The sequence below is a fragment of the Dipodomys spectabilis genome, unplaced genomic scaffold, assembly GCF_019054845.1.
Source record: "Dipodomys spectabilis isolate Male_0828 unplaced genomic scaffold, ASM1905484v1 ptg000163l, whole genome shotgun sequence".
In the NCBI taxonomy this organism is placed as follows: Eukaryota; Metazoa; Chordata; class Mammalia; order Rodentia; family Heteromyidae; genus Dipodomys; species Dipodomys spectabilis.
Window position 1 is genome coordinate 8625198 of NW_024870840.1, and position 20729 is coordinate 8645926.

General features: G+C 44.3%; 1 protein-coding gene across 2 annotated transcripts in view; it reads left to right on the plus strand.

Moving 5' to 3' along the window:
- Elk3 (ETS transcription factor ELK3) overlaps positions 1-19292 on the plus strand; it is a 62332-nt gene extending 43040 nt beyond the window's left edge. Inside the window, exons 3-5 of one of the 2 annotated variants that reach the window (XM_042693099.1) lie at positions 1741-2535; positions 11321-11443; positions 16750-19292. In XM_042693099.1, the coding sequence (XP_042549033.1) occupies positions 1741-2535; positions 11321-11443; positions 16750-16848 (1017 nt within the window). In that variant the 3' untranslated portion in view covers positions 16849-19292. Of the gene's footprint in view, positions 1-1740; positions 2536-11020; positions 11300-11320; positions 11444-16749 lie in introns of those variants that run through there. The other variant, XM_042693100.1, reaches the window with a different exon arrangement.
- Positions 19293-20729: the final 1437 nt, after the last annotated feature.

Sequence of the window (20729 nt, forward strand, 5' to 3'; positions counted from 1 at the left end):
AAGAGTGGCGACCCCTGTGTCCCTTCCTTTGAGACCCGCCCTGAGGAGCTCCTCCTTGAAAGCTTTAGTGACGTGGCAAATGCGCCCTTCCCTATCGGACTGCTACGGAGAACCAAAACCCTTAACACAGGAGACTCAAAATATAATGTCGTTTTTGTGAGGGATCAGTGGTGATCTAAGATCAGTAAACCTTGCTGGTTCCTGGGCACAGGACTCCCTTCCCATGTCTGTCTGTGATCCCTCCCAGCCTCCAGACAGCTGGGCGTGGGGCCTAAGAGAGGGATGGCACGCAGGTGGCGGGTACAGAAAGGTGACAGTGGAGCTGCTTCTCATGTACTTACCTCTGTCATACCCAGTTGAGAAGCATCCACTGGTGAAGAGACATTCAGAGTCCTTTCTCCACAGAAGGTGGAGGCTAGTTCTTCATGCTGAAGGAGGCCATCTTTTCTCCCTTGAGCACCTGGGATCCCCTGAGTCCACACAGGATCTGGTGGGTTCTACAGGGAATTCATGGACCAGGAGGAAACCCCAGAGCAGTATAGCCTTGAATAGAAAACCTTTCTTCCAAAGAACTGCGACAACTTTCTTAGTGATGATCAGTCACCTATTTTCCTATGAGGACAGAAGTAGATGCTGGCAACTTAAAATAGGACGAGTGTGTCATAAATATCCAAGGAGACAAGTTGTTTTTCCTCCTGTGGCTTTCCTGGCAGAAAATGAAAAAGATAGAATTGGCCACATGACTTAAGTAAATACTGCGGCGTTTGGTGATGATCCCTTATGTCTGTCTCTGTAATGCTTTCCAGCTTACTGAGGGCTTTCCCATGACTAGCCTGTTGCCTCCTTGCAAGTCCCAGTGGTGGTAAGACAGCACTGTGTTACGGTTACGGAAATGCTCCCTTATCCCTTCCCTCTGGCTGGATGGTGCATGCTCTCAGCTTATTCCTCATTTTATTTCACTTGTAATCTTTTATTATGACTGTTTTTGGCAGTATCAGAGCTTGAAGATAGGGCCTTATACTTGCTTGACAAGCTACCTACCACTGAAGCCACGCCCCTAGCCTTTTTTGCTTTTAGTTTTCAGGTAGGGTTTCATGTTTACACCAAGGCTGGCATTAAACTGCGGTCCTCCTACTTTTGCTTTTTGGCATAGCTAGGATTATAGGCATGTGTCACCATATCTGACTTGCTTTTCTTTTCCAGATGGTTTTCTTTTGGGGGGGCGGGGGAGGGGTTGGGTCTAGGCTGGCTTCAAACTACAGTCCTCTCATCCCATCCGCCTGTATAGCTGGAATCTCAGGCTGATTCCACCCCTCCTAGCTTTATTTCCTAGTTTTAAAGATGGGACTGACACCACCTGTCTTGTAAGATTACTATTCTGATGATATGAGTTCAGTATGAATAATTGCTGCCACATTAGTAAGTGCTTACTCCTGGGTGACTGTTAGTGTCTTCTGGGGAATGGTAACTGCCGAGAATGAAACCACAGATGGCAGGCTGCCAAAGACTACACCCCTGCTCTGTAGCATGACTGGAATGAACTCTCAGCCCTCAGCCTCAAACTGCATTCCTCTTTCCTCCACACCTTAGCCACATCATGGAGATAGATACCTGGGGAATATTTTGGTGCCACTGCTGGCCAAAAATGGCTATGACTATGTATATACGCCCCCCCCCCGCCCCCCCTCCAGTGTGTCTGGCATCTGCATCTCAACTATCTCCTTCTGGGTTTATTTGCAGAATATCATCAAGAAGGTGATTGGGCAGAAGTTTGTGTACAAGTTCGTCTCTTTCCCGGAGATCCTGAAGATGGATCCTCACACAGTGGAGACGAGCCGCGAGAGCCTGCTGCTGCAGGACAGCCACTGCAAGGGGCCCTCCGAGGGCCGGGAGATCCACAAGCACAGCTTGTCCGCCCTCAAAAGCACCAGCCGCAACGAGTACCTCCACTCAGGCCTGTACTCCTCCTTCACCATCAACTCCCTGCAGAACCCCCCAGAGGCCTTCAAAGCCATCAAGACCGAGAAGCTGGAGGAGCCATCGGAAGACAGCCCCCCTGTGGAGGAAGTCAGGACTGTGATCAGGTTTGTGACCAACAAAGCTGACAAGCACGTCACCCGGCCAGTTGTGTCCCTGCCCTCCACGTCTGAGGCTGCAGCCGCCTCCGCCTTCCTGGCTTCCTCGGTCTCCGCCAAGATCTCCTCTTTAATGTTGCCAAATGCCGCCAGCATTTCGTCTGCATCGCCTTCCTCATCTCGGTCCCCATCCCTGTCCCCCAACTCGCCCCTCCCTTCTGAACACAGAAGCCTCTTCCTAGAGGCCGCCTGCCATGACTCGGATCCCCTGGAGCCCTTGAACCTGTCATCCGGCTCCAAGACCAAGTCTCCATCCCTTCCCCCAAAGGGCAAAAAACCCAAAGGCTTGGAAATCTCCGCACCCCCGCTGGTGCTCTCGGGCACCGACCTTGGCTCCATCGCCCTCAACAGCCCAGCCCTGCCCTCGGGGTCCCTCACCCCAGCCTTCTTCACTGCACAGGTAAGAGCCATTCACCCCCAGCCTCATGGTTGCAGCTGAAGGAAAAAGAACCACCAAAGTCCCTTCCTCTGTCTCTCTAGGGACAATCCTGTGACCAGGGCCCCAAAGTCACCATGCAAACAGGAAGGGAAGGTACTTCTTTCTCCATCCTCAGGTTGGATTCCACTCGTGAGGAAAGGTTTGGTATACTGGTGGCCAAAAGGTGCTTGATGGGCTTCTTGCTTTTCATGACCTGAAGTGATGAGATAGAACGCTTGAAGCTGGGTGTGGAGGTGGAGAGCTGTCATTCCAGCACTCAGGAAGGAGGCTGAGGCAGGAGAATCCCAAGTTGGAGGTTAGCCTGGGCTACACAGGGAGATCTTGTTTCAAAAAGAACCAGAGAAGAAAAAAACAAAAGGAAATGTGCACACCAGCCAAGCAGCGCAGGTCAACCAGCAGTTCTCCCCCACTGCAAGTTTAAAGGGCAGATTGGAACTTCAGGACCCTGTTGGGCCTTATGAACTAATCCTAGCACAGTTTGGTGGGGGGGAGGGCGGGGGGGAGCGGACATGTAGCAGCCACTAGTTTCCTGTTAACAGGAACATACCTGCTTTCAGACCTGGCCTTGGTGCAGGTCAGTGTCGAGCTGTACTTGTCTGGTTGTTCTCTTAGCAGTGCAGGAACCTCATGGAACAGGGGATAGGAGTGGGCTTCGCCAGAGCAGCGTGTTCTGAGCATGAGCAGGTCCGTATCGCGGGGAGCAGGGCACTGCCTGGGGGGGGCGGTGCTCTTAACTCAGGAGAGGGCAGCTTTGTCCTTTAAATCTGGCTGGTTCTCTGGCTACTCCAGTGGACAGCCACAGTGGGAAGGTACATTCCCACCGCCCCCCCTCCCCCCGGGATAACTGGATGCAGTACAGAGGTGTCAGACATTAAGCAGCACCAGCTGGGGTGAGAGGGTGTCACTGACCTGGATTCAGGTCCTGCCTAGCTAGACTCTTGACGCATGGGATTGTGGGTAGCTGCCTCTGGGTGAGGTAGAAGTGAATTTGAGCTCCCTTGTCTGCCTTCAGAATCCATGCCCTGAACTACAGTGTCCTCTGCCATCCCCAGGGGACGAGGCCTGCTTCCTTCTCCGTAACAGTCACCATGGGGCTGCAGAGCAACTGGGAGCAACTCTGTCACTTTCCTCTCAGTGGCTTCTCAGGGCTGACAGGACAGCCCGTATTCATGAGTTGGTTGTACTACATGTGCTGTCACATAGAGGAGGTCCAGGCATTAGTGACAGGCGAGAAAGGGCACGTGTGCTCCTAAATTGTCCATTTCCTAAGAAAACAAGACCGTCCCTCGGCAAGGACCGCTGTGCAAATGGCCCGGAAGCAGGGCTCACTCAGTTGCATAGGGAAGCATCCAGAAGCGGCCTGAGTGGACAATCAGAGCATCTCCTTCTCTGGCCTGTTGTGTTTACAGCTGTAAGATTGAGAGGGCCAGGCCAAGATCAGCTCCTGTTTCAGTGTCTCTGTTCTTACTGAGCCTGTATCACCTGGAAGCCAGCCCTGTCTGGCTCAGGAAGTGAGTCCAGGTTCACTCTGCAGCTTTGTTACTGAACACTGTGAACTCAAAGGTGGCCCCACTCAGTGGGGTGAGGGAGGCTTGGCTGGGATAACCAGAGGAGGGACCTTGACCTGAGAGGACACAGAACCCACTAGGAGGAGGAAGGAGGGTTGGTATCTAGAACAGCTGGGAGCAAAGTCTGCTCAACCAAGCTGTGAGTGTAGAGCCTTGGTTAACTCAGTGCCATGAGTCCAATCTTGGAACCAAAGCTTTCCAAGGGAGGGGCGGGAAGCAGAAGCGGAGTCCTGGCTAAGAGAAGGCCTACCTGTCCATCATGGGACTCTGAGGAACGGAAGAGACTTACACAAAAGTAGGCTTGGTTCCAGGGAGTGATGTCTTCTAGGTAATGGCCCTTGAGATCATTGACTGTTGTTGGAAAGCATGGCTGCTGTCTGAAATGGAGGCAGAAGGAGAGGGTCCAGGTCCTCATCCCGGCACTGTGGCAGCCCTGGTGGCAGCTGGAACTTCTGATTCTCTGTGTCTTTTATACCTTGGTGTCCCTTGGCTTTCTTCCTTTCATTTGCCTTTTCTGTTCAGTCCCTTCCACCTGGTTCCTTAACAAGGGGAAGTTAATTCAGAATCGGAAGCTGGCACATTTCATTTCCCCTTCCTAATGCCAAGACCTGCGTTCATCTCCCTTGTGCTGGGCAAGATGCTGAACTCAGATACGTATGGGCTGTGGGCGTGCGTTCCCCTCAGAGTCTGAGTATGTGTGCCCCGGGGGCGTTTGGTGAGCCAGCCTGGGAGGGGAATGGAGTCAGGCTACAGGGTCTGACAGCTAAAGGTTCCTTCCTGTTGTGAGTCAAGGTCAAAAAGTGGGAGTGTGGAGCGGCATGATGTGTCTGGTGAGCAGCTCTCAGGGGGCATCCTATTGCCATCCTGGCTCTGGGGTGCCCTCTGATCTTATTGTATCCAGTCAGAGGTTCTTGGTTCCCCAGCTGTAAGTCGCCCCAGGTAAACGATCTGTGGTAGCACCCCCCCACACACACCTCTGCTCTGGGGTTCTCTGTTGATTCCTCATAATCAGTTTGACCACCTTGTCCCCAGCTCTCCCCCCAACACCTCTGTACCTACCTGGCTGGCGCTCATTGTGTCCCCCTTTTCCCTTCGGATCAGGGCTCTGCAAACTGCCACGGGAGTATAGTCCTCTCTTTGTTGTTGTTGTTGTTCTTTTGCTAGTCCTGGGGCTTGAACTCAGGGTCTGAGCACTGTCCCCGAGCTTCTTTTACTCAAGGCCAGCACTCCACCATTTGTGCCAGAGTGCTACTTCTGGCTTTTTCTGTGTATGTGGTACTGAGGAATCAAACCCAGGGCTTCATGTATGCTAGGCGAACACTCTACCACTAAGCCACATTCCCAGCCCTCTAGTCCTCTCTTAAAATCCAAGCCATGTTTTTATTTGAGTCAAAACAACTCTTGAGTTTCTAGAGATTCAAAGTAACTCTAAGAGGGCTGGGAAGGTAGCTCAGTGGTAGAGTGCTTGCCTTGCATGCACGAGGCCCTGGGTTCGATTCCTCAGCACCACATAAGCAGAAAAAACCAGAAGTGGCGCTGCGGCTCAAGTGGTAGAATGCTAGCCTTGAGGTGAAGAGCTGAGGAACAGTGCCCAGGCCCAGACTTCAGGCCCCATGACCAACAACAACAACAAAAAAAAAAAGAGGTAAGAGTTTCTAGAGATTCAGAGTCACTTTGTTTGATACATATACACATTATTATTATTATTATTACTATTATTATTATTATTAACCCCAACATGCTATGGTATCTGTTGGCATCCATAGGAATTCTAAGATTAGAGATGTTTGTACACCAATGATTTTTTTTCCTTTAGTATTCCTAAAGCCTGGAAGATGTACCAGTATCTCAGACCATGCAGTCAGGTAGTCAGAAAATATTTCTTTTCCTTTGTTTTCGGTCATGGGGCTTGAACTCAGGGCCTGGGCACTGTCCCTGAGCTCTTTTGCTCAGTGCTAGTGCTTCACCACTTTGAGTCACATCTCTACTTCCAGTTATTGAGTGGTTAATTGGAGATAAGAGTCTCAAGGGGACTTTTTGCCCGGGCTGGCTTCGAATTGTGATCCTCAGATCTCATCCTCCTGAGTAGCTGGGATTATAGGTATGTGCTAGAAAATACTTAAGCAGCTCATCCATATGAGTCAAATAACAAATGCTTCTTAATCCAATAACAAGTGCTTAATCCTTTTTAATCAGTTCATTTGGGAGATAATCATTGAACTCCTGGGCATTTTGCTAATTAGCTGGAGATACAAAAGTTAGCAAAGACAGACAGTTTCTGTTCTCATGAGCTTACAGGTTATAATATATAATTTAGTGTGGTATGAATTATAAAGGTCCCTAAAAACTTCCTGAAAGCTGTAGACTTGATAGGAAATGAACAGTGTCTAGTGGACAAGTGAAGCAAAAAGGCCCTATTAGAATCAACCAACAAATAAGAACTATTGAATGTTAAGTTTTATGAATGTAGAAAGGACAGCAGAAGTACCAGTGGCTGTTTTTATGACCTTAGGCTTGAACCATGACAAGTCTCATACACACACACAGGACAGTGCATGACAGGAGTCAAATGTGTCATGCAGAGAAGCACTTTAGAAGCAGATCATTTAATTAATTTAGAACACATGAGCTAAGCCCCCCGCCCGCCCCAGCATGTGTAAGCTGTGCTTGAAGCTGATCGCAGATGGATGCTCGCTTGCAAGTAGCTTGAAGTAGTGTCTCAGATGCAGTGAACAGGAATAGTAAGGCCTAAGAGGAATACAGAAGAAGATACTAACTCTGATGGAGGCGCACAAGTGGTGCGAAGGCATTGTGCGGCTGGTGATTGTGCCTGGGTTGGGTGTTAGAGGATCAGTAAGAATGTTCTGGCAGACAGGATGAGGAGAGCATTGTGGGCAGAGAACAGCATAGACAAAGCATAAATCCTCAAGGTAAAGCAAGTGATAGGAGATGGAGCCATGGGAAACATCATGGGGGCACAAATGACGTAACTGGAACTCTGCTCTAGATATCATCCTGATGGCATGGACTGGGAAGGAGGGGAGCTAGATCCAGCCAAAAGATGGCAACATAAGGCTGTGAACAATGGGACAGCATCCCAGGACATGGGTCTGGGTTCTTGGTGATGCATTTCAAAGTGGGAAGAGGGCTGGGAAGGTGGCTCAGCAGTAGAAGGCATGCCTCCTATGCATGAGGCCCTGGGTTCAATTCCTCAGCACCACATAAACAAAAAGCCAGAAGTGGCGCTGTGGCTCAAGTGGTAGAGTGCTAACCTTGAGCTGAAGAGCGCAGGGAGTGCACCCAGGCCCAGAGTTCAAGCCCTACGACTGACAAAAAATTAAATAAGTAAAGGTGGGAAGAGAAACCAGTTAACTCTGAGGAGTATGGGTAAACTCATGGAGAAAAGTTTCCATGTTCAGTTTGGGCTGAGTTCGAGGCATCTCTAGTGCACAGGAGTGAAAATGTCCAGCTGCAACAGGAGCTCAGGAGAGAACTAGGGGCTGGAGACAAAGGTCAGGAGTCATCAACAGGCAATGAAAGCCTCAGAATGAAAGGCTGGGGAGCTCAGGGAACTTCCAGGAAGTTCCAGTTGAAAGACGGATAGGTTGGACTTCTATTGTTCATTCCACGTGGTACATAAGCCTTGTTGTTAAACCCATCAAGGAAATAGGAAGGTTCGCATGGGGAAATTAAGGAGTATAAGCTTGGGGGACCTAGAACTGTGGCTAAGGACACCATCTTTGTTGTTTTCTGTTTTACCTGGAACTATGAAAGAATCTGATTGGATCATGTTTTCAGGTGGTAGAGTAGATGGGGAGACCAGAGACACATGGACTGGTTTAGGTGGATGTGTCAGATGCTGTCTGTAAGCCCACTGGGGCTTGCATGCCACAGGGATGGAAATGAGCACATGTAGAGGAGGATGAGTTCCCAGAGGGCTCCATTTTACATCTTAGGATGCTGAGCAGTGAACAGGGCCAGAGTGCAGAGACTGTCTCTTGTTTTATCCTTGTTTCTGGCAACTGGAACTTATGTGCACTCTCCATATTTGCTGAGAAGATGCACACCTGGTTGTACAGTCAACAGAAACAGAAAAGTCTTAAGAAGCACAGGATGTGAAAGATGAATTTGAGGTAAAACACGGGGATGTTCCAAGTGGAGGTGTCCAACAGGTGGCAAGCGAGGAGTTGAGATGCACCTAGAGTTGCAGATTCCTTCAGCTCATCAAGTATTTAGGGATTTAATTCTCCAGGAGAAGCTGAGCAAATTTCTTTGAGGCAGTAGAAAGAGGTATCAGAAAAATATGCAAATTACCATAATTTGAGGCAGAACATGTTAAATGTGAAGCAGGGAGGGGGGAGGAGGGAGAGAAAGTGGCTACACAGTGTTCTAAAGATGCAGCAAAAAGGAGACATTCCATCTGTCTGAGGAGAGATCAGGAGAGTGTCCTTAGGGAGGTGGCATTTAGACAGATAAGACCAAGACAGCAGTTAGAAAAGAGGAGGGTTTTTGGAGGGCAGGATCCAGGTTAAGAATTGCAGACAAGGGCACACAAGCGGAGGCACCTGTGGACAAGTCCAGCTCGCCTTGTGTAGCACACACATGCGAGTTTTTTAGAGGACTGAGAAGGGACCATAGTAAAGGATGTCCAAGTTAGAGGATCGTTCCCAATGCAAAGGAATGTCCATCACCTAGAGTTTCTTTCCAGGGGATCAGAAGTAAAGATAGCCATTAGTGAAGCATTCTTACATGGAAGAAAAGGAAGCTAGGCTTTTGCTTGTGTCCACCCTGCAGCGACCCCTCCCCCCAAACAGGAACTCATGCAGAGATGCCACAAGACAGGAGGTAACCCAGGGCAGGTTTTACAGGAAATTTTCTTTAAAACTAACCAAAGAGTTCTTTTCTTAAGGCCACAGAAGCCTCAGGAAGCACGGGGATGGGAGGGAGAGGAGCGAATGAAATCATTTCACAATGTTTATGTGCATGTATTATCGGAGACATTTCAAACATATTAACCACGAGAAACAGAAGGCCACTGTATTTCGAGTACATTCTGTATCCCTTGGAAACAAATGCACAACCATCTCAAGTCCAGACATGTGTCCAAATTTTAGACTATGGAAATATAAATCTTATGTATTGCCCAGAGGTATATACTTATGGCTTTGGGAAAGGCAAATGTGTTATGGTTTCGAAGTCCTCTTTAGACTTTTGAGAAACCTTCATTGATGGCTCAACCAGGAGGACCTTGAACACATTGGCTATTAAATGCGAATGTGACATATTCTGGTTGGAACCTAGCTGCAGAGTAACATGCAAATAGTTTTCAGATGACCTGAGCCTGAGGACTTGAGCCCAACATAACTAAGAAAGTACAGCTGACTCAGTGGAGCCCATCTGTTTGGGAACATTTAAGTACTTTTCTGTACACAGTTGAGAATTTCTCCCATGAATAAATGAAACACAATATGTCAGGTATAGTTCCAGTTAATTATGAATTTCACTTATTCAAAACCATGTATCAGAGATTACTCAGTGTGATTTTAGTCTCTATTTCTCTTCACACACAGGTGTGTGCTAGTCATATACTAAGAGCTGTAGACAGTCTTTGTTACTCTTTTTCAGCAACCCTGGTGTGTAGGCATTTTTCTTGTCCCCATTTAACAGACTAGGAGCTTGAAGTGCAGAGAGTATAAACTACTAGCTAGTAAGTAGCAGTTCTGAGATCGGAGCTTGGCTGAGCCCAATAGAGCTCAGGTTGAGCAGCTGATTCTGAATTGTTCAGCCGGATGGCCTGGCACACTGAAATTTCCCTAGAGCAAAACACATGGAAGGTTCTTTAACACATGCCTTATCTCAGGACCCTTCCAGGTCATCCCATTTGTAGGAAATGTCATGGAACAAAAGACTCAAGTCATATTGCATAAATGTGTTTCCCTTTCAGCACTCCAGTTTGCCGACCTTTAGGTGTTTTATGTCTGTTCCACTGAACAGAGTACACCTTTGAGTTTAGTCGAAGCCCAAATGCTCTTGACAACTAATGAAGCCGCAGAAGCCAACCCAATGAAAAGTAACTCTTTCTTATCTAGCATGATGCAATCTTCACTGCTGGTGTTCATGCTGTGCTGCTTCTTAGCACAAAGGACCAAAATGACCGTGCGATCATGAGGTGAAGGCTGCTGGGCCAGGGGACCTGCCTCTGCTGAGAATAAAAGCTATGCATTTACTGGCCGAGTCGGGTTGTCCCTTCTGTCCTTCAGCTGGCTTGTAGGCCAAGACTCCTGCTGCCTGAGTGCTGGCAAATGCAGGCCCTGGCACTGGTCTGAGAAACCCAGTTTTGGCTCTCTACCCTCCCTGTCAAGAAAGAAGCCCTGCCCCCTTACCATTTGAGGACTTCCCACCAACCCCACATCCAGTGTGAAATACGGACAGCCCAGCTCAGAGCTTCTGAAGAAATGGTTACTGGATATTTTAATAGTCTTAGGTCCGGGGCTGGGAAGGTGGCTCAGTGGTAGAGCGCTTGCCTTGCATGCCTGAGGCCCTGGGTTCGATTCCTCAGCACCACATAAGCAAAAAGAAAAAAGCTGGAAGTGGCGCTGTGGCTCAAGTGGTAGAGCGCTAGCCTTGAGCTGAAGAGCTGAGGGACAGTGCCCAGGCCCAGAGTTCAGGCCCCACGACCGGACCCAAAAAAAAAAAAATAGTCTTAAGTCCTTAAAAGATTGTGGGTAATAGAAAGTGAAGCTTGAGAGGCCATTTTAAAATGTGTGTTTGTAATACACCCCATAACAAGGTCCATTGAAGAAAGACTTATTTGATGAGAAATAAAGCCCCTTCCTGGGATCCTCTTTTCTCTGTAAACTAAATTTTGTTTAATCCAGGAGAGGAGCAAGCTGAAGAAGCCATTGAGACATGTTGCTGTAAACTTTTAAGTTTTCTGCTAACATTTAGGAAAAGTAACTTATTGATATACCTCTTTGTGAACTGCTAATATTTGCATTGGAGAAAATTGGATTGCTCACACACAGCATTGCACCAATAAAGTTGCCCAGCATTGGTGAGAAGGGTTTGCTGGTTTCTTGGTCCATGGTGAGCATACCTAAAGATTCGGTTACAGTTGATCATCTGGATGGAGTCAGACAAACCTCTATCAAGAACTATGTGTTTGCTTTATTTCCCAGACACCAAATGGATTGCTTCTGACACCAAGTCCGCTGCTTTCCAGCATACATTTCTGGAGCAGCCTTAGTCCAGTTGCTCCGCTGAGTCCCGCCAGGCTGCAAGGGCCAAATACGCTTTTCCAGGTGAGTAGTTGGAGAACACCAAGGTAGAACACTGAAGGATGTCTGTCTCTCCTCTGCAAAGCCTTAGGTGGGTGGTTTCTGTCAGGTTTGGTTACTATGTTAAGTTTCCAACAGATGTTCATAGAAATGGGGGTGCACTCCCTTGTAGAGCAGGTATTTTAACTGAGGCAGAAGTGATCTACTCATACCAACTGTCCATAAATGGAAAAAGACTATCAAATCCATAAATGGACTATGAAGAGAGTAACTCTATTAAGGACAAATCTTTAAAGATTATTTTTTATGAAACTTCATAAGGGACAATAATATCAATCCAACTCATCAATGTAGTTTTCACTTGAAGAGTTTCTCCATATTGGGATGGGAAAGCAACCTAGAGTTCTACAGATTGTAACCCAGCTCTTGTTTTGCCATCCAAAGAGTATCTGGGGCATCTAGTTAAAAATAATGCAGACTTAGCTGCTTTACCTTACAGAGCACTCTGTGTTCAGGGAGCACATTTGTTATTCATTTCCATTCTAGAATCTCCAGTAGCATTATTTGTTAGTGTGTGGGTATCAGTATTTTTTTTCCCTCTTTGAGACCCAAAGATTTTTATTCATCCAACCCCAGGAGCCAGAGGAGCAAAGGTAACGGAGTACAGATGCCCTCTTCACTTTGTTCTAGCTTTGTCTCATCCCCTCCTGCATCTCAGGGGTCACAGTGAAGTTCACACAAACCTCACTCCACTGCAGTTAGCACTTTGAAGTGTTTCCCTGTTCATCTGGCAAACTCCACTAGACCCTGGGCCCTCAAGAGACCTGAACTGTTACCCTGCTTACTTTAGTGGGTGTCTCTGAGCACCGTTTCTTGGTACACAAATAATGTAACTTATTAGTGACTGTCTGGTTGACGAGATGCCAAATACTTGCAAAGAGATGAAAATAAAAGGTAAGCATGATAGAGATCAAATCTCTGTATCTCTGGTTGATCATTTTGTCTCTTGAGGTTAGTCTTTGCCTAATCCCTCCTCTGTGCGAGAAGCATGGTATAAGCTGGGATTTAAAGTCACATTGGAAGAATGATGGAGTTGAAGAGGTTTTGATTGCTCTGCCACTTCTCTGGTTTCCTAAGAGGTTGGGGTAGTGTGTCATGGTATGACTATATCCCCGGAGTAATTGGATTTCTTTCTGTCCTCTTGGCCCTCATTCTCCTCACAAGAAACTGAGCTATGGCCAAGCCCAGCCATGATGTTATGGGCCATTTTAACATACACAAGGCAAGGAAGGAGGTAAAAACTAGAACTAGTAAGCAAAAAGCATTAGGCAAATGTAGTATCTGAAGTTTTAGATGAAGAATACTAATCCTTTAGGAAAAGACTTGCATTCCCTGAAAAGCCTCAGGAGTTGAGGTTAACGCTTACCCAGTATTTCCCAAGAGTTGGTATGCTCCAGGCACCAGTAGTTTATACCTGCAATCCTAGTTATCCAGGAAGCTGAGATCTGCGGATTGCAGTTCAAAGCCATCCTTAGCAGGAAGTGCTTAAGACTGTTACCTCTAATTAACTACAAAGATCCCGAAGTGGATGCTGTGGCTCAAGTGGTGCAATGGATCACCTGAATGGTATATTAAGAACTACTGCAAACTGAACATGGTGGTGCATGCCTGTAATTCCAACTATTTGGAAGGCAAAAACAGGAGTACTGTAGGCTCAAGGCCAGCCTGGGCCAAGTTAATGAGACCCTATCTCTAAACCAAAAGAAAACATAAGGGCTTGGGGTATAGCTCAAGTGGTAGAGCAAACTTGCTAGTGTGCAAGAGGTCCTGGCAGTTGGCAGGTGCAGTGGCTTACGCCAGCAATCCGAGGTACATGGGAAGTGGAAATTGAGGACTAAGGTTTAAGGCCAGCCTGAACAAAAAGTTAGTGAGACCCTATTTTGACCATTAGTGAGACCCTATTTTGACCAGTAAGCTGAATGTGCTGATACACACCCACCTGTCAACCCAGCTACACAGGAGCTATAAGAGGGTTGCAGTGCAGTCCTGCCTGGGTTATAAAACACACACACACACACACACACACACACACACACACACACACACACACACACACACACACACACACACACACACACACACACACACACACACACACACACACACACACACACACACACACACACACACACACACACACACACACACACACACACACCCTACAATGCCCTACCTGAAAAATATTAAAAACAAAAACAGAAAGGGTTGGGGGCATGGTTGATGTTGTAGAGCAACTTGCAGCCTCACACTTCTCATACTCATGAGGCCTTGAGTTTAATTAAATGCCATTACCACCACCAATAAAAACATTTCGTTCAAGTTCCTGTGATGCTCTTTGAGAAAGTGAAGGTACTGTGGAATGAATTACTGTGTTTAAAGGCCATCTGCTTAGAGTTTCAGTTTTAATTTCTCCCTCCTGGAGCCATTCCAAAGACAACCCTAAAAATAAATAAATAAAGTACAAACCAGTTTAGATGGCTGGCAGGTTGCATGGCCTTGTGCCATTATTTTGTGGTTGGAACCATGAGACAGAGAAAACAAATTTGTGCTTTTAAAATATCATTACCCTTCCTATTAAAAAGAGCAGTTTGTGGTTAAAAAAAATGAAGGTAGCAGTTTTTAAATTGGTAAACAACCACACCTGCCAAGTGGAATAAGACTTTAATTTTGAAAACTGGACATTACAATTGATGCATTTTTTAGAATTCAGTTTACTATTCTGTGCCTTCTAAACTAATGAAAGTAATTACCTTTGGGGATAAGCCCCTTTATTACATATACACTTTATATTACTAGACTAAAAAAACAGACTTCTGTACAACAAATTTTAAGTGGTATGTGTAGGTTTCCTGTGGTGACCTTTGCAGAGGTAGCTTAGTGGTTTCTGCACAGATCCCATTACAGTATTTTGTGTGTGTATGTGTATGTGTGTGTATGCTTACACTATTTTATTTTTTGACAGTATTGGAGTTTGAACTCAGGGCTTTGTGCTTCCTAGACAAGCACTCTACTGCTTGTGCCTCACACCCATAGTCTACCTGAGACAAATTTGTTAGCAGTGTACAACAGATATTGGGAGAATTCAGGGAAGGAGAAGACACTTTTGCCTTTCTGGAATTAAGGGCTGTTTTAATGAGATGCCAGACACGGTGCTAAGGGTAAATGTATTACATGGATTTACACATAAAGTGAACCATCTGCTTCAAGTAGACAGTTTGGCATTTGGCATTTATCATGTTATTTCACTCCATTTTTTTTTTTTGGGGGGGGGGTGAGCAGTTCTGGGCACTCTCCCTGAGCTTCTTTGTGCTCAAGACTGTGCTCTATTACTTGAACTACAGTTCTACTTCTGGTTTTCTAGTGGTTAATTGGAGATACGAGTCTCATGGACTCTCCTGCCTGGGCTGGCTCTGAACTGCAACCCTCAGATCTCAGCGTCCTGAGTGGTTAGGATTACAGGTGTGAGCCACCAGAGCCTAGGTCTATTTGAAGCAGATTTTGATCAAACTTGGAACACACCTAGTAGGCACAGACACATGTGGGAAAAAGATGGGATTAATTCAGTTTTCAGTGGGGAAAGTGCTCTGTTAATTTTTAGTTCAACAAACCCAACCTAGCAAATATTTGCAAGGTTTTAAGGCAGGGCTGGAGGAGATACACATGTGAGGAAGTTCTACTGTAAGAGCCAGAGTTGCTTTCTGCAGTGGAGAAGACTGAGATCCTAAGGAAGAAGTGTCTCCCGGGCTGCTGGGCTGGGCTGGAGCAAGGGCACAGGAATCAGTAGAGAAGAGCATAGTTGAGGCTTTATAGACCCGTAAGATCAGTTATGGAAGCCCACAGGAAGGGACCTGGTGAGAAGAACAAGTCAGGAAAGCAGCTGTGGGCCTTGAGTATTATGTTCAGGAATTCCACACAAAAGGCTAACACAACGAAAGCTGACTCCTTTGAAAACACCAAGAAAACAGGGAAAAGAGAGGGTAAGAAGCTACAACTACACCGAAGAAATGAAAATTCAAGATGTCTTCTACCACTGTTTACCCAGCCAGTAGGTACAGTGTTTAAGAAAGCAGGCCTGATGTAAAAGTGTAATATATATGCTTAGATCTGAAAACATCATTGAAGTAGATAAAATGCAGGGGAAAATTAAAATGTCAGAATCCCAAGGAAAAAAAAAGCACCTTAAGTATTAAGAAAGTGAAGCAATAATCAAAGACCCCTAAACCTGACAAAACAAGAAGTTGGGCTGTTTAGTAAAGATTCAGAGTTTAAAACTTGCTGTATATTAGCTGTGACCTCAGTTAATCAGGGAACCATTTTTTCATCTGTAAAAGGAAGATAACAAAAACTTGTTCTGTGGCCTCTAGATACCAAATGAAAAGACACCCTTGATAAGCAAAAGGCAGAACACATAAATTCTGAAAATAAGTTTGAAAGTTGTAAAAATGGTTACTTGTTCTGCAAATATTTATTGTACTTCTGATGTGTGCCAGGTCCTGTAATTTGAAATTTGGTGCTGAAGGTTAATATTTAGCTTTCCTGGACTAAACAGGGATTAAACTGGAAGACAGCTTAAGATCATTTTGACACATGCTAAGCAATGGAAAATCTAGGGAGAAGTCAAATATTTAAGGGAGGCCTTTACTTACTTCTGGGCAGTCAGGAGTGCGCCTGATGTATCTGCTTCAGACTTGAAGCTTGTTTTCAAAGAGTAACTTTCAAGTCTTTTATCTGTCTTAGTTATAGCAACACAGAAACCAACTCTACTCTGACATTTATGAGTTTATTCAAGAAAGAATACTTTCTCATCTCCAAAATACGTTCTTCCTCCTCTAAATTTTCTTTTAAAGGAAAAGCATTCCTCATTTTAAACAATTACCAGGTAATTCTCTGCAGTGTATAGAAAACTGACAGTGAATTTCCATAGTACAGCATTAACAACTGCCAAGTCTCTTGTCTTGGTTTCTTAAGTTTTTTTGTTTTTGTTTTCTTCAACATTTAAAGCTTATGGCTTAGAACTTCCTAAACATAGTATTAAAACATGCATTCGTAACACCTAAATTCCATTTTCATTTTCCTAGCCTAGGTATGTACTATAATTGGGACATTTTCCTAGGCTTTAGTTTGCCCCAGGTAAGCTTCTAATAGCAATGTCATGGTCAGATTAGTAACTGACCTCCATCACAGGGTGAGGAGAAGACTGGACTGCTGCCATCTCTGTTCTTCCCGGTGGATCTGTACTCATTGTTTACAAACCCTTCTGTCCCCTACAGTTCCCCACACTGCTTAATGGCCACATGCCGGTGCCAATCCCCAGTTTGGACAGAGCTGCTTCCCCAGTACTGCTTTCCTCAAGCTCTCAGAAGTCCTGATGACATCTGGACACAACTAAGGACTCGTAAACTGAAGAAACAAATTTGTCCCCATGGGCTCAATTACCTGTCGTGAAGACATCGTGAAACCCTCTGTTAATTTGGTTTGCACTTTTCATCACATGGATATTCTAGAATTATGTTCGCATTCAAAAAATCTGTTTATATATTCAAGTATGTATGAAAATCTGTTTTGCATTAAATGTCTCAATGTTTTTGTTTTTATATCCTCTCAGCTCTTAAGTGTTGAACACTGTTGACAGTGAAGAACTTTCCTTAATGTTTTCAATGTAACTAATAAGGATGTGAAGCTTTTCTTCTCTTTAACTCTGCATATGCTGAACCGTGCTTATATACATACTATAACCAGCTGTGCCTTCCTTTGCATTTAGTTTTATGTAAATGATTTATATATTTTTTAGTCTTAAGGAAATGTTGAAAGACAAAAATTAGTACCAAACATCTCTAGTAGGATTTTGTTACTTTTCACAAGTAGGCCAAATATGAAAGCATATTCGTATCACTTACTTTCTCTTTTGCTTTCAATTATATACGAATTGCCTTAGAACTTCTTTTGAACTGAAACTCAGTAAATGTAATGTCCGAGTAATGTTTTTTATAAGAAAAAAATCTAAGCCATATTTAGTCAATAAACATTCATCAAAGAAAATGTTCTAAAGTGCATTTATTTTAATAGAGATGAACATTGAAAGGCTAGTCTCTTAACAGCTCTCATCCTAAGAAAAAGTGACACGCAGAAAGCTCCATCAACCTCACACCACCCAAAGCTGGAGAATATTTCCTAGTTTTGAATAGTTCAAAACTTTAGTCCTATTTTCCATACTCGCACCCATATGTATTTCCTGTAGGAGTTAGGGTTTTCCTAAAATCTAGGAACTGTAATTAACACTTGAAAATCTAAACGTTTGGAAGATACTCAGCCTCGACAAATTAATTTTGTTAACACCAGACATCTTTTGTAACACCCTGACATCGTTGGGCCCATAAGCAGTTTTTTTTAATGAATCAGAAAATGTCCCATAACACAAATACTGTAAGTCCTGCATGAGGAAACAGAGATGCACTGTTTTATATATATTACTAAACTTACGGTGACAATGAAGGAAAGCTGATAAAAATTCTTCAGGAACTTCCTCATTGAGGAACTGAATTCATTATGTATCAATGGAAAGAAACACTGCAGTGAATCCATTTGTGGTTTATAATCCTAGTAACTGGTGTTTTCTGTTCTCAAAAAAAAAAAAAAAGCCAGTAGGCATGACTCCAGAAGCATCAAGACAAAGTGAACTACAGAGTGCTATAACTTTAAGATTAGGTTAATCATAATTAGGTTTATGGTGATCTTTGTAAGTACCAGAAACCAACTTGAAATGTTACTAAATAATTGGCCCAAATAAGACATTAAATGGTGGGGGTTATGAAGACAGGTAAAATACAAAGCTTGTAAAAGCTAGTATCTTGAACTTGGAACAACATCTAAAATTATGTTTAGATATGAATTGAGACTTTTAATAGGAATTGTATGGGGGGGGAGGGGTATGGGCCTTTACTGAGGGGAGAAAACAAAAACTCCATTAAGCCTTTACCAAATAACAGTCCTGGCTCCAAAACACCACAAATACGTGCTCCTCTCAATTCCTTGTAGACTAAGGATAATTCTGTACTAAAATAAAAAGAGCTGGTTCAGGGAACTGTTACTGAGCACAAATTCACAAGCCCAAAAGGGCTTCTGAAAATGCTTTCCTCTAGCTCCCTGGTATACCACGCATAGGGTGAAGCTGGGAGGAGTCCAGTGCCACACAGCTCACTGTCCAATCCTGCTTCCCCTAATTAAGAGTGACTATTGGTCCAAGACTGTGTGTTAGGTAAAGAAACAGGTAAAGATGATGTATTGGAAACTGTTGTCATTTAAGCACTTGTTCAAAATGCAAGAATCTTATAAAAGTTAACGTGCAAGAATTTCAATAAAATATTGCCAGTACATAGTTTAAAATGTCAATTGAAAATGTTCAAATGACTATAAATCTTCTTCTTTTCCTGCAAATACTGTGATTGTCTACTCCATATACAGTATTAGACAGAAAAATGCCACAAAATACTGTAGGGTTCAACGTTACTACCCAACTGTAATGTGGAGTCACAAAGAACTGCTAGCTCTGCCTCCTGTGCATGTGTGTATATGTAACAAGTATTTTAGTCAGAAAATGTTACAAAGAACATTAGTCCCCCTCCCACCCTTTTTTATGTCTGCTTGTCTGTGTTAAGCTGCAATGCCTGGGGTTTGTTCAAACTATATATCCTGAATGCTGGTCTGTGTACAGACTTTTTCTATGACTGCAAATCTTCATTCTCTTTCATACATGTACAATTTATACTGTGATATTATTTTTGTTTAATAAATACTTTGTGATAAAAGGAATTTAGAGCCACGTGAGTTGGTTTACTTCCATTTACTTGGAATGATCCAAACTCCACGTTTCCATATAGAAACAAACTGGAAAATATGTCTTGTTGCCTACTCTGAAATATGGAGCATCAAAAGATATTTTAAATACAGAAATGAATATAACTGTTGAGATAGAAAGGGGGGAAAGGGATAAAATAGGTTTGAAAAGTGGTTCCTTGTTCTTCTCAATCTTAAGTTTTATCCACTATTCTGGACTGAGAAAGGGGAAGTAAGGAGAAAAGGAAAAGCAGATCACTATTGTCCTTTTGGCTGTTTTGCTGGTTATTCTTCCTAGTCTTCCAGACTAATCTGACTCTGGTTTTCATGGAGAGCTCAATGCAGTTTCCATGGAAGTTAACAACAGAAAAACTCTGTGTGTGTGTGTGTGTGTGTGTGATACCAAAGCGATTATAGAAATCATGACTGACATACTACTACTGTGCCATAATGGGTACAGATGATTCATAGTCATATGTGGTCTAACATTACTTGTAGACATGGAAGGAAGTAATTTGCTTATTGAAAAAGGAAGTAAAATATAGTAGGACACACAATCTAGCCTGTGACAGAGTGGGCTGCAGGCAGGGGGAGTCCTGGAGAAATAATTCAATTGAGACAACAAAGAATAAGAATATCAAAACAAGGTACAGAAGAAAAAAAGAGCATGGAAAGAGGACACTTGTTTCAAAAATAGCAGAGTGCTGGGTGCTGGTGGCTCATGCCTGTAATCCTAGCTACTCAGGAGGCTGAGATCTGAGGATTGTTGTTCAAAGCCAACCCGGGTAGAAAAGTCTGTGAGACTCTTATCTCCTATTAACCACCAGAAAACTCTGTGGCTCAAGTGGTAGAGCACTCACCTTGAGCTAAAGAGCTTAGGGATAGCGCCCAGGCCTAGAGTTCAAGCCCCACGACCAATCAAAAAAAAAAAAAAAGGGAGAGAAGAAACATTTGAGTAAATCCATAATCAGTATGGTTGAATTTACCCTGAGAACAAATCTGTAAATCATCATGAGAGATCAATGTAGAAAATAGCACCAGAGCATGAATTCAAACAGAACCAGAAATGTCCAGCTAATTGATTAATAATGTAGTGACTGGCTAGGATCTTGCAGAACACAACAGCTGGACTGAGACCCCAAAGCAATCTCTTAGTGATTTTCAATGTTTGTGGAAAGAAATGGTGTGGGAAGATCATCCAGAGATAAGTATATGTTCCACAACAGCATCATATTATTCATTCATTACTTGACAGCCTCAGTGGCATAACACACATGCATTAAGGAAGAACAAGGTGAAGGCTGTATGAATACAGTTATGTTCAGTACAGCTGCAGAAATAGTGGAAGCCTTTGTGGCTCCTCTGTTTCTACAGAATTAAAAAATCCTAGAAAGTCTGGAGTCTGGGAAGAATTCCA